General features: G+C 44.4%; 1 protein-coding gene across 1 annotated transcript in view; it reads right to left on the reverse strand.

Moving 5' to 3' along the window:
* Window positions 1-1,346: 1,346 nt before the first annotated feature.
* Window positions 1,347-12,356, reverse strand: part of NDST1 (N-deacetylase and N-sulfotransferase 1) — a 38,859-nt gene continuing 27,849 nt past the window's right edge. The window contains exon 16 of the mRNA XM_048487369.1: window positions 1,347-11,090. Coding sequence (XP_048343326.1) covers window positions 10,971-11,090 — 120 coding nt within the window. The 3' untranslated portion in view covers window positions 1,347-10,970. The remainder of the gene's footprint in view (window positions 11,091-12,356) is intronic.

Here is a 12,356-nt window from a genome sequence, read left to right on the forward strand (position 1 = left end):
GTTGCAGGCTCATCATGGGGGCACAGATGTACCCTCCAGCAGCACAACAGCACACATTACAGTGGCTCAGGAGTGTGGGAGATAGCACAAAGGACACCATGCCTGTGCACACAGCACATGAAGGAGCTAACACATGCCTACATGCACACAGATCCTACAACATGTACCATGCAGCATGCAGCTCCCCCGACATGCAAACAAAAGTGTTGCCAGATTGTGAGAATACAGTGAGATGGTGATTTCACCAGACAGCTTGCAAACATTTTGTGTGGGGCTCTCAAAAATGCGGGGCTCATAGCATATGCTACTTTTGCTACTACCGTGTTTCCCCAAAAATAAGACAGGGTCTTATATTAATTTTTGCTCCAAAAGATGTGTTGGGGCTTATTTTCAGGGGATCTTACTTCCCCCCCATGATTTTGTGCCCCCCTCCCTTGTGACTAGATCAGCTGTGCTGTAACTAGGGCTTATTTTTGGAGTAGGGCTTATATTTCAAGCATCCTTCAAAAATCCTGAAAAATCATGCTAGGGCTTATTTTTGGGATAGGTCTTATTTTCAGGGGAACAGGGTAAATTAATCCAGCACTGCTGATAGACTTCAGATATAACTTTCTTATAAACTTTAACATAGTACATGCATTTTTCTAGGCTGATGCTGCCATCTGGTGGGGAATCCTTGCCAATCCAGTTGTGAAAATGCTTCCATTCACACCAGTAACTTTTGCAATTTTTGAGAAAATCCCAATCCTCTCTCAGTTATCATACTCCAAATGAAAACAAAACACAGATATCAGAATCAGCAGAAGATTTAAAAATAAGTTTCTAATCTTTGCTAATCTTTCTAATCTAATTTTAAAATATGATTTTAGATGTTATGCTAAATATGGACATAAATGCAAATAACCAGTGTCTTTACAGGCCTCCATTACTGGATTCACAGCCATATGATAATTTGAATTCCTGCATATCATACATTGGAGGATGGGAGAGGAATTTTCCCTAGACTCTCTAGCATTAAGCCATGTCCACAGAAAATCAATTACTTCTTAATTTGGATTCTCATGTTTGCTTTATGCTATGTAACTCAACATCACAGAAAAAGAAATTAAGCAACATTGGCATTTTAAATAAGTACAATTTTGAACACACCACACACCTCTTCAGTATTGCCCCTCATTTGGGGTGTCAGAAGGTGCATTCTAAACAAGTTCTTGTTCAAGGCAAAAGCAGGCTTTTTGTTAACCGTGGAATGTTCCACAGAGGTCAGTTAACCAAGTTGTGCTGTGCTTTCTATGTCAAATTCAGTGCCAAAATTGGAATGAAATTATAAGCAGTCCACACAAATATTTAAAAACAGATAACCCCATTTTATTAGCAGTTAGTTCAATAAGACTTAACATTAGTGACACAGTTTTCAGAACCCAAAAGGAAGTTCAAGTACAGATTAAAAATAAGGGAGGGGGGGAATAAAGTTTCTTAAAATAGTCCCTTCCCAGTCCTCCCTCCCACCAAGAAAATATTCCTTTTCCCCTTGGGAAACCATACAAAATCTCATGCAAAAATAAGAATGGGAACCAACAGCAGGCTCCTCCTTTTGTTAAGAACCCCTCACCCCAGGACAAGTGTTGTGTTTCTTTTTAAAGTACAGAACTTGATAAACTCTCATCAAGATTTGCTCACCCAAAAAGAATAATTCAGCATGACTCTACCCATGACCAAACACATAAGTAGAAAGACCAAGTCCAGGCAAAAATCACACCGTTATTTACTTTTTTAAAAATCCAAAAGATGCCCAAGATTAGATCTTTTGCATGGGTTGCTTTAGCAGTGTAAATGCCAGAACCTAATGAGATGGAGATGGTTACCAATCGGATGTAAATGCAAGCATATGTTACTCATTTATAAGAACCTTCTATCCCAGTTTACTAGTTAGAACTCACAGAAAGTAGTTCACAATGATTGACCTGTTGTATGCTGGCTGCAATACCCTCCAAACATTATCCATCTGCCAAAGTGTCCCTTGAGGAGCACCACATGCATTTTCCACTTACATAAAGGAGGCCATGATTTTCTTGTCGTTTAGCATCTAAACCGGTGGCCTGACATTGGTGAAAGTAGAGGGGAAAAATGCACACATGGAGACATCGAGGTCAGGAATGGGACGTCAGTGTTTGAAGCCTCCTATTCTTAAGATGCAAAGAACACTCCATCGACAAAGTCAGGGAAAATATTCCACATGCATCACCGCCCTAAAATTGCTTGCTTTATTTGTTATATTTTTATAATAGACCACCTTCTCCCAAGCCCTCTGGATGTTCCAACTACAGCATCACAGTCATGTGGCATCAGACTTGTTTTTTCAGGGAGCGCAACTTCTTCTTGCTCAACTATAATAACACAGCCCACTTTCTGTGTAGCCATTGCAGATGTATTGGGGGAGGTGCTGATGGCCTAGTAGTCCTCCACTCCAGCCATCTAAACATGCTGGCCACTACACTGTCCCTCTTCATAGGGTTAGAAGTAAAGCCAAGGAAAATTGTCAACCCGTGCAGCATCATCCCAACACTTCCCTCCTCCTAGCACAACTCATTAACTTCATTAACTTCATGGGGGCGGGGGGGGGGGTTCTTATTCTAAACCACCCTGGAAGCTGGCTTAGTCTGTAAATGGACTAAGCACGTATGAGAATGACAGAGAGTATATTCATATTTTTTTTCCTCTATTCAGCACTGGTTCTGAAGCAAAATATGACCAACAGTGCCATATTTCTGAAGAAACAAAAAGCATAGATTTACAATTACTGCAGGAAAAAACCCCTCCCAACAGATTATCTTCAAACTAATTTTTTTTTCTGTACCAGTGCTTGTACTCTCTTTGTTGACACTGTCTCTTTGGAGGTTGGCTGGTGAGTGTTTCCTACAACTGTATTTTAACAGCCAACTCTTGTTTCTGTAACTTATCGATTTTTCTTAGTGACTAAGAGCAGCAATTAACCAACGCCTAATTGGTGGAGGACAAAAATGCCCAGCAAGTCTCTTTTGTGAGGATAGCTGTCAGCTCCCTTCATGGCATTACAAAGACTATGAAAAGCTATGATCCCATTTGTATTCATCTGTATTAATTTTGCCCCAAATCCAAAGAAAAATCAATACTGAGTTACACCAAACCAGCCACCCCTCAGAAGCCAAGACCCTATTTCTTTGAGGGTTACAAGCCCTGTCCCCATTTGACCAGCTGACTTGCTCAGTCTTGTCATACCTTTAAAGTCATGGCTTGCTAGAATTGGTACTCCCAGAATCACTAACCTGTAATAGAGCAAGGAAGACAACTGCTGGAATCCATTTTCAAAGCAGCAAAGAAGTCAAAAAATGAGCCCATTCAAAATGCTTACATGGTTGCTCTAATTGCATAATTCCAACTGCCAGATCTGTTTCTAATGTGAACACAAAATCACTGTGTTTCTGCAACACTTCAGTTCTTAGAATGCATACAGGTGCTCAAGAGTCAACTAGACATGACTGTGACAAATGTGCATATTTAAACATGGAGCCACTTCAAACAAGTAGAATAAATCTCTGTGTATGTATTATTAAGCAGCAAAACGAGTGTACAAGTGAGAAATGCAGAACCACCCCTCCAAAATGCTGTGCTCCTACCCTCATGTTTCTGTTGAGCTCCAAAACCAGAACAGTGACTGCAGGAACAACACAGTAAGGAGGTAAGCTATGAGCAAGTTAGAGGGTTCTTTTCTCTAATGCCTGTATTCTAGCAGATGGTATCAAGAAGGAAGGAGCTTTCTTGAACAAGGGTAGGGAGAGAAGAAATGGACAATGCACAAGGGACTTACGTTATAATGACACAGTGGCCCATTACACGTGGAAAGCTTATCTCAGAACTCTTCTCTGTGCAGTGGGCTTGCAGAGGTCTCTCCTCATGTTTCTCTGTTTATACACAAGGAGGCACTCCCTCCTTTCCCTGGAGTTTTTCTGCAGAAAGCTCTCCAGGCCTGGTTCTCTTAACTCCACCCATCAAATGATTCTTAGGCACAGACCTCATTACATCCAGTAGTCAAGACTGCTGACTTAGCCCTTTAAGCTGCACTTAATATTACTGTTCCAAAAGTAATCCCCCCCCCCCAATGAAAGTGGCAAAGCAATTCCTTGGACCACAGGCTGATAAAGAAGGGGGCTGTCCTAGAGCAGATACACTCTCCCCCTCCCTTCCATACAACACTTCCTGCAGCTGGTGCTGCTGACACCAGAGGCAGAGTCTTGTTATTTCCAAACTCTCTTTACATCAGTATCTTGAAATATCAAGAGAATTAGAGGTCGGTGTTGTATGAGTGAGCTTCTTTTCTGTTGAGGCAGTCAGCAACAAGGAAGGGAGGTGAGGGGGGAAGTGTGCAAAGTGACACGAGGAAGAGGGAAGTCTGGCTGTGGGAGAAGGGAAGATCTCTGGGGCAAAGTTGTATTCACTCCCTAATCTAGCTAAGAAGCAAATTAAAAATAATCCTAAAAATGGTCTTGTTTTCCATGGAGAGAATGGACAGTGAAAGTGGGGAAACAGATCCATACAAGAAACCTTGCCATGACGGGCATTTGTCCCCATCACGCAGGAAGCACACTGTGTAATAGACCACAGTCTGCATTTTCTTCTGGGCTGCTCCCATCTGAAAGGAGATATACGAGTCTAGGCAAGATTACCTGGGAAGGGCGGATTTCTTCACTGACTGATTATTTTCTTCCAATTACTGAGAACTTACTGCTACGGAAAGCTGCATGCAAACACTGTATTTAATTTATTTTAGAAGGTATTGCCCCACCACCACCTTTCAATTCACATTAACTTTTCTACCATATTATATCCTACTCTTTATGGGCAATGTTTATTTGAACATGTTTAAATAAGGAGAATACTAATGAAAGGAAATCTGCAACTCTAGATTGAACCACTAGGTGGAACACATGCATGGTGTCAAGGGGAAGAAAATGTCGAGCCCTAATAGTTCCACTAAGTCCTGTTAGTTTAAACAAACACAAAATGGAATCTTGTGGCAACTTAAAGACGAACGTATTTACCACAGCATATGTTTTGTGACCTGGAGAACATTCTAGGAGGAAGATACTTATGTGAAAGATACTTATGTGAACCAAACTGACTGGAGATGGTTGACAAAAACTGAATTAAGGGCATTAAGTGAACTGAGGGAAGAAGGCAAGATAAGAATATGGAACTCATAAAGAGAACCTGCAATTATTTCAAGACAAGACTCTGAGTTTAGGGCGAGGCTTGTGTTCATATGGGAGACTGTTGGGTGGCTTACAAAACAACTGCTACTTTGAAAAATTCTTGCTTCTGAAGACCGCTGTGGGATAAGTCCAAATGTTCACCAAGGCCTCCAGAGTGCCCACAAGCAAGGCATGAAAACAACCTGATGAGATGATTGGTGGCCTTCAATTACCAAACAAGGCACTGGGAAAAGCTTACTGTGTTGAAGTTGTCAGGGCTGGCATGAGCAGCCCATTTTGAGTTTGATCCTGCTATGTCTCCTGGCAGGATCAAACTGCTCAGAGCCCATCCTGCAAGAGTACATGGTCTGGGTGACAGCCATGGCCAGCAGTCCCACTGCAGATGGGGGAACCACTCCACTACCAACAGAAGAGCAGGCCAAGCAGCCCCAGGATGCGGAGGGAGGGAAATCTTCCAATCTTTCCAAACCAGATGCCGGAATGGAGACAAGGGTGGTCCCTACCCTCCACAAGACCTGGCGATGTGGATCTGAGCCATCATCCATGGCTCAGCATTTTTGTAATGCCATCCAACCCAGCATGGGCCTTGTGGCTGCATGCTCCATCGAGGCACTATCAGGAGGGCACATCATGGAATGAAGCTGAACTCACTGAGCAGGGCCATAGGGGGGGGGAATGGTGCCTGGGGCAAAATGGCACCCAAGCCCCACCCCCACATACATTTTTCTGCCTGCTGAAAACGGGCAAGGCTGGTGGGGCGGGGCCAGGCCTGGCGAGGCGGGGAGAAGGGGGCAGGGCAATTTCCCGCCCCCAATGGCGCGTACCCAGTGTGTGACGCACACCCCTTCCCCTCATAGCTACACCTCTGTCACTAAGTTCAGAGTCCCACCAGTCAACTGTTTTAGATCAGGATCTCTGCCATTTAGAGGCTGAAAAATGAGATCCTCAGAAAGGAGATGGCCAAAATGCAGCGAGGTTTCAGAGAGATGGGCCAGCAGTTGGAAGTTCTGCAGGTTCAACCCCTCACACCAGGCCCTCCAGGAGGTTGGCCCAGGTCACCTGTGCAACCAGTTTCTGGTCTGCTGCCTGGAGTCCCTGTGCCGTCAGTTCCTGCTCCACCTGTGAGACCACCCCCAGCTCCAGTAGCAGAGCAATGGGGGTGGTCTCAGTGGGGGTGGTCTCAAAAGCCTCCTTCAACGGAGCCACTGAAGGAAAGTTACATGCACTATGTATGCACCCTGATGGAAGAAGCTGCTGCATGGTTTGTGGAGCTTTTTGAGGTAGGTGCAGCCAAGTTGGAGCACTCTGATCTTTCTATGCTCCCCCTGCATGATAATTTTGAGGATTCATTCCAGGAGGATAAAGCCTGTGCACAGCTGCAGCGCCTGTAACAAAGGACCTGATCCGTTGTTGAGTATGCCTCTGAGTTCTGGCATTTGGCCATTCATATCCATATATGGCCTGAAGCTACCTTAGTGAATCTCTTTATGGACGGGCTGGAAGCAACAGTGCAATTGTCACTGGTGCAGGGGAACCCCAGGACGATCATGGGATGGATCTACCTGGTGGTTGATGGGGAAGAGTTAGGGTTATGCAGCAATCCAATCACTGTCAAGGGACCCCTAACTGCTATAGCTGCGTAGGGATCCCAGTGAAAGGGAAGGTGAGAGATGCAAAGGCCAGAGAGGAGACACAGCATGACTGCCACTACCTGGGGTTGTGTCTACGGGGGGGGGGGGGGGAGGACATAGTATTGCTTTCTGTCCCCAGCTTGGGTCCTGGCCCTTGGTGCTGACCAGCAATGGGGTGAGAAAGAAGAAAAAGCCGCCCAAGTCAACCAATCAAAGTTATATACTTGCATCTCAGCCAGGCCTGGGAACTGCTGCACCCGACTCCGCACTGCAGAGTGAGACCTCAGCCAAGGATCTGACAGATGAAGAGGCCACTGCCTCATGGTTATAGGGAAATGGGACCAATCTTGCCTAGATGGCACTGGAGGCCAGGTCAGAAAGCACAGTGCTGGAGCACAGGTGAATGGACCCTTATTGTTCAAGTTAAACTTACGGAGTTTACAAAGAGACTTGTGTGATTCTGCAGGCCACAGTAGAGTCTGGGTGTGGGCACTGTCTGATTAACCTGGCAGTAGCTGCTGGACTGGGGTTGCAGCTGCTGAATTTGAAGCATCCAATCGTCTTCCAACAGATGGTTGAGGTTGATGGACCCCTGCTCCAACTAATTCATGACGCTCTCCAGGGTAATAAGGAGGCTGAATTGTTCAAGGCATGACTGGTTGAGAAGGATGGTCTGTTGTGGTTGGAGTTCTGCATCTATGTTCCTGAAACCCTCCTCAAACAGGTGGTTTAGGTTTGGCATGACTCAAAATCTGCTGGACAATCTGGATTTGTTAAAAGTTAGCATTTGATCCGCAGACAGTCTGGGTGGAAATCTCTTTGAAAAGATGCTGAGGCTTATGTTTGGGGGTATCCTTTCTGTGCAATGGTGAAGCGTATGCAGGGGAAATCCCAGGGGCTGCTCAAACCGTTGGAGGCTCCTCAGAGACCTTGGGCAGTAATTGCTATGGATTTCATTACGGATCTTCCTCCTAGCCACAGGAAGTCAGGAATCTGGATACCATTTCCAAACAACTTCCCATGCAGAAAGACTGGCCAAGTTATTTGTGAGATATATTTACAGATTACATTCAGCCCCAAACAAAATAATCTCAGACACAGGGGCTCAGCTGATGACTAAATTTTGACATTGCATTTTCAAATTATTGGGGGGTAGAACAGCCGTTATCCAGATAGTGATGGGCAGTCAGAGAGAGTGAACCAGGTACTTAAGCAGTACTTACACTGTTACATCAACTACCATCAGGACAACTGGATGACTTCCTCCATTTACTGAATATGCTTACAGTATTGCTGTTCATCAAAGTACTGGCCAATCATCTTTCTAAGTGGTCTATGGACATGAGGGAAAGCCATTGCCTTTCATGGAGGGGGAGGGCCCAAAGAACCTTCTGGTCTGGTTGGGGAATATTCAGGGATCATGGGCCCACATCCATAAAGCCTTGAGTAAAGCTAGAGACATATAAATGCCAGGCTGATGAGAAATGCAAAGATGTACGTTTTGAGGTGGGGGATTCTGTGTATATCTTCACTAGGAATCTATGTTGTGTTCAATCCAGCCACAAGCTGGGTCATCGATATTTGGGACCTTTCAAAATTGTGGGTGTCATTAATGAGGTGACTGTAGATGTGACATTGCCTAAAACGTATAGGAGTATGCACCCTGTGTTTCATTCCAGCCTCCTGAAATAGGCATCTCCTGCCAACTGGTGGCACCCAGAAGTGGATGTGGATCCTCCTCTACTTGTTGATCAGCAGGAGCACCATGAGGTTATCCTCATGGTGGACTCATGTTTGTATCGCAGCCACTTGCAGTATTTGATTGTTTTGAATGAGTGGGTTGATGCTGCTAAAGTTCAAGCCCCTCGTTTGATGTCTGAGTTCCACTGTAAATATCCTCACCGTCCTGTTGGCTCCTAGGTTATCATTAGGGAAGCAGTATGTCATGATCAGCCCATTTTAATTTTGGTCCTGCAGTGCCTTCCGGTCAAAATGTGGAATCTTCTGAATTCCTCTTTTTCCCCTCCCTCTTCGTTACTGTGGTTGTACTTTCTCACTCCCTGCACTTTTGCTTCCCAGGCAATGCCTTAGCAGCTCACTGGACACTTGCAGTTCTTGGGAGTACTGTGGAATGTAGGTTTCGACCCCGGGGAAGGCTACATTATCTCTGCAACATGGGATTGGTTGGGTGCCATCCCGCCTTGGAAACTGGTAGGCAGGCATGGGGGTGGGGGGTGGGTGTGACATGGGATATAATGGAGGGCACTTTGTTGCTTATGCTTTAGTTCTGGCAATAGAAGTCTAAATGCGTATTTCTGAAGCTGTTTCATAATAAAGAAACCATCTGAACTCAGAGTCTCGCTATTGAACTGTCCAGGGGCACGAAAACTGCCTGGTCTATAAGCTCCTTCTATTGGGCTTCATGACCAAGGTGGCTGCTATTATTTGCCAGAATTGGCTGGGATTGGATCTGACGGATGACAGAGTACCTACATTTCTAGTTCTTTAAGCCAACCTATGAACTGTGTTTTAAAAAAGTCAATCCTCTCCTTTCTTTCCTAATGCAACTTTCTCAGCTTTGTTTGAACTGCAAGTCTTTCATTCCTTCTTTATAAATGCCTCCAACAAATAACTGTATTAGACAGGATAAGCCAAGTGACAAAATCCCTTGTGATTTTGCTTTAAATGTCACTTTGGCCAAAATGAGGCAGAGAGAGGAAATGGGCCAACTGCAAATATAGCTGGACAACTTACCAACAGCAGCCTGTCTGCCAATTTGTTATATATGCACATACTTGGCAAACTGAAAAGGCCAACTAGTTAGCAGAGCTTGTCATTCAGTCAAGAAGGGGCCCTGATGGAAAATACCAAAAAAGCAAAGTCCATGGAACTGGGGCAACAACATATCAATCCTTTAAAAGTTCTTTTAAAATGCAAATATCAGGGAGACCACCAAAATCTATAGGCCATCTTACCCCTCCCCACCCGCCTCCAACACCAAAAGGGACAAAACCAAACCCCAGAATCCGAAATACAAACTATGGGCATCCAAAAAAGCGATCACAAAGGAAAGTATTAAAATACTGTATATCTTTTCGTTCTCAAGAGGTTCAGTGTTCTTAACCTTTTGGCAGCCATTAGTCCAATGCCTACACATCTCCCCCACCCACTGCCGCTGCCACCCTGATTACGTTGCTTTTTTGAGGTCATATGCTAAAAGGCAGCAAAAATACTGGATGGGCCTCAGTCTTTTACCACAGAAAATACCACTCACATTTTTTAAAAAAAAACTGTGACTGCAGGCAGGAGTGGTTGGTGGGACAGACAAGCCTCTTGCCACATAGTCTGTCAGGTGAGTGTGCGTTCCTCATCGTTATTCCTGATCTCCATCCCCACCCAACCCCAAAATAAAAAGATGGAAAAGAACAAATCCATCTGGGATAACCTAAATATTGCCAGCGCCAACGTCTTTCAATATCATCTTGTATAAAACAAAAGACACCTCTTTCAGCTAAGAATTCTACTCAGTTATTATACTGCCTCAGTCCAGTCTGGGTCTGAGCCCAAACTGCATAGCTGGGTCCTTATTTGAAGCAGGGTCCTCATCTGGCTCAGACGTCATCCAACGCACGTCGTCGCTCTCCTCTTAACTCACAAGGCACAGCAGCTAATTCCAAACTGGCCCCCGGTGAGTTCTTTGTTCCCTCGTTTTCCACCATCCGATGAGTGGAGTCACTTGCTGTAATACTATTTCAGAAGAGGGAACTGGGGAAATGGGGAGGAGATAGCAGATCCTCTGGGAATCCTCTTCAGCAGGATGTGGTAACACAAACTGGGAGGCAACCTTGACACCATCCGTAAAGTGTAGCTCCTGGGGAAACCGGAAGGGATCTCAGGGGCACAGCCAGAATCTCAACTGTATGGGCCTTTTCCCATTTCCCCTGAAGACCTTGAATGGATATTGCTCAAAATTCTTGTTCCCGGGTTGTACATCTCACACCCGACCATGTCACTTCGACTCGACATTCAGGTTTGAGATTCTCCCCGTGGACTCATTCTACTATTGCTCAATACAGGAAATATGAAGTGGCTATCTAGTGTTCTGAAGTTCCTCCCGCAGCCAAGTTGGCAGTGTCTGGCCCATTTTGTACAGTAGCTTGGATAGCTCTATGTTGTGGTCCCGGTAATAGTCCCTTAGGAACGCTCTTGACTGCAAGAGGAGGGGAGGAAAAAGAAGACATCAGAACAACTTAATGCCACAGTTACAAGGACCACTTCACACATTACACAGAGCAGTTCTAGGTTTATTACCAAGTGACTGCTCAACTAGCATTATCAGCCAATCATAGTTCCCTAATGAACATTTGTAACATTCACACTTTACATCTTTAAGGTAACAGCTTAAAAAAATAATGTGCGAAGTGGCCCTAAAATAGTAAATCTCACAGAACAGTTAGTGCAACTTTTCTTCTGAAAGGGTAAGCAGAAAAAAGAAATGTTTCAGACCGATTCAACCCATCTTCCAATGCTGAGCCCATTCACAGTTATTCCTAGAAACACAGGAGTCACAACCCTGTGGTGCGTGAAAGATTTTCACGGCATTCTAAAAAACTGAATAAGTAGGTGGAGGCATCTTAGCAAGACTTTCAAAATCCTGGGATGTATATTGGAATAGAGAGGGGTTCTCTGGCTCAGTGGCAAAACATCTGCTTTATGTCAGAAGGTCCCAGATTTTATCTCTGGTATCTCCAGCTGAAAGAATAAGATAGTAAGAGATGCAGAAGGCATCTGCCCAAGAGCTTAGACAGCTGTTGCCAGTCAGAGTAGATAGTACTGACCACGATAGATCAAGTGTTTCAGACTCAGTCTTGTGTTTTGAACCATCTAATCTGATCAACCGTTCAGGAAGGATTTGTGCAATCAGGAACCAATTGTGTGAGTGTGATGGAAACGTATATTAACTAGCATTTAAAAGTCTAGAAATTCAAGTTCACCGGTCTGTCTTTTCTAGACACAAACCTAAACATCTGTCTCCTAGAACTTCTATATACTCAGTTTCCTGTACAGGAGTCCTATCACATGTATTTTTTAATAACACACCAGGATTTGACAAACCTATACTCAAACTACTACAGGACATACACAAAGCTGATACAATAACCAGATCAGCATTTGAGCTAGTTTGATTGCAAACATTTCAGTTATTCTGGCAGATTGAACCTCAAGCAGTAACAGCTCAACAAGATTTCTGGATCTAAAGTCAGAGGTTAGGAGGAAAGCTCTGCATGCTTCTCGTGTTGCAGATCCATGTTGAGGACACAGGTGAGAATGGCTCACATAGCCCCTCCCAATCGCCTACAAGGTTTCCATATTTCTCCTTTCTACACAGAATATGAGATTTTGCCTTTGGAAAACAGTTCCTGCAGTGGTCATGTAAATTGTGACTGGAGTGCTTCTTTGTGCAGAACTCCAGAAA

This window comes from Sphaerodactylus townsendi, linkage group LG03 (assembly GCF_021028975.2).
Source record: "Sphaerodactylus townsendi isolate TG3544 linkage group LG03, MPM_Stown_v2.3, whole genome shotgun sequence".
In the NCBI taxonomy this organism is placed as follows: domain Eukaryota; kingdom Metazoa; phylum Chordata; class Lepidosauria; order Squamata; family Sphaerodactylidae; genus Sphaerodactylus; species Sphaerodactylus townsendi.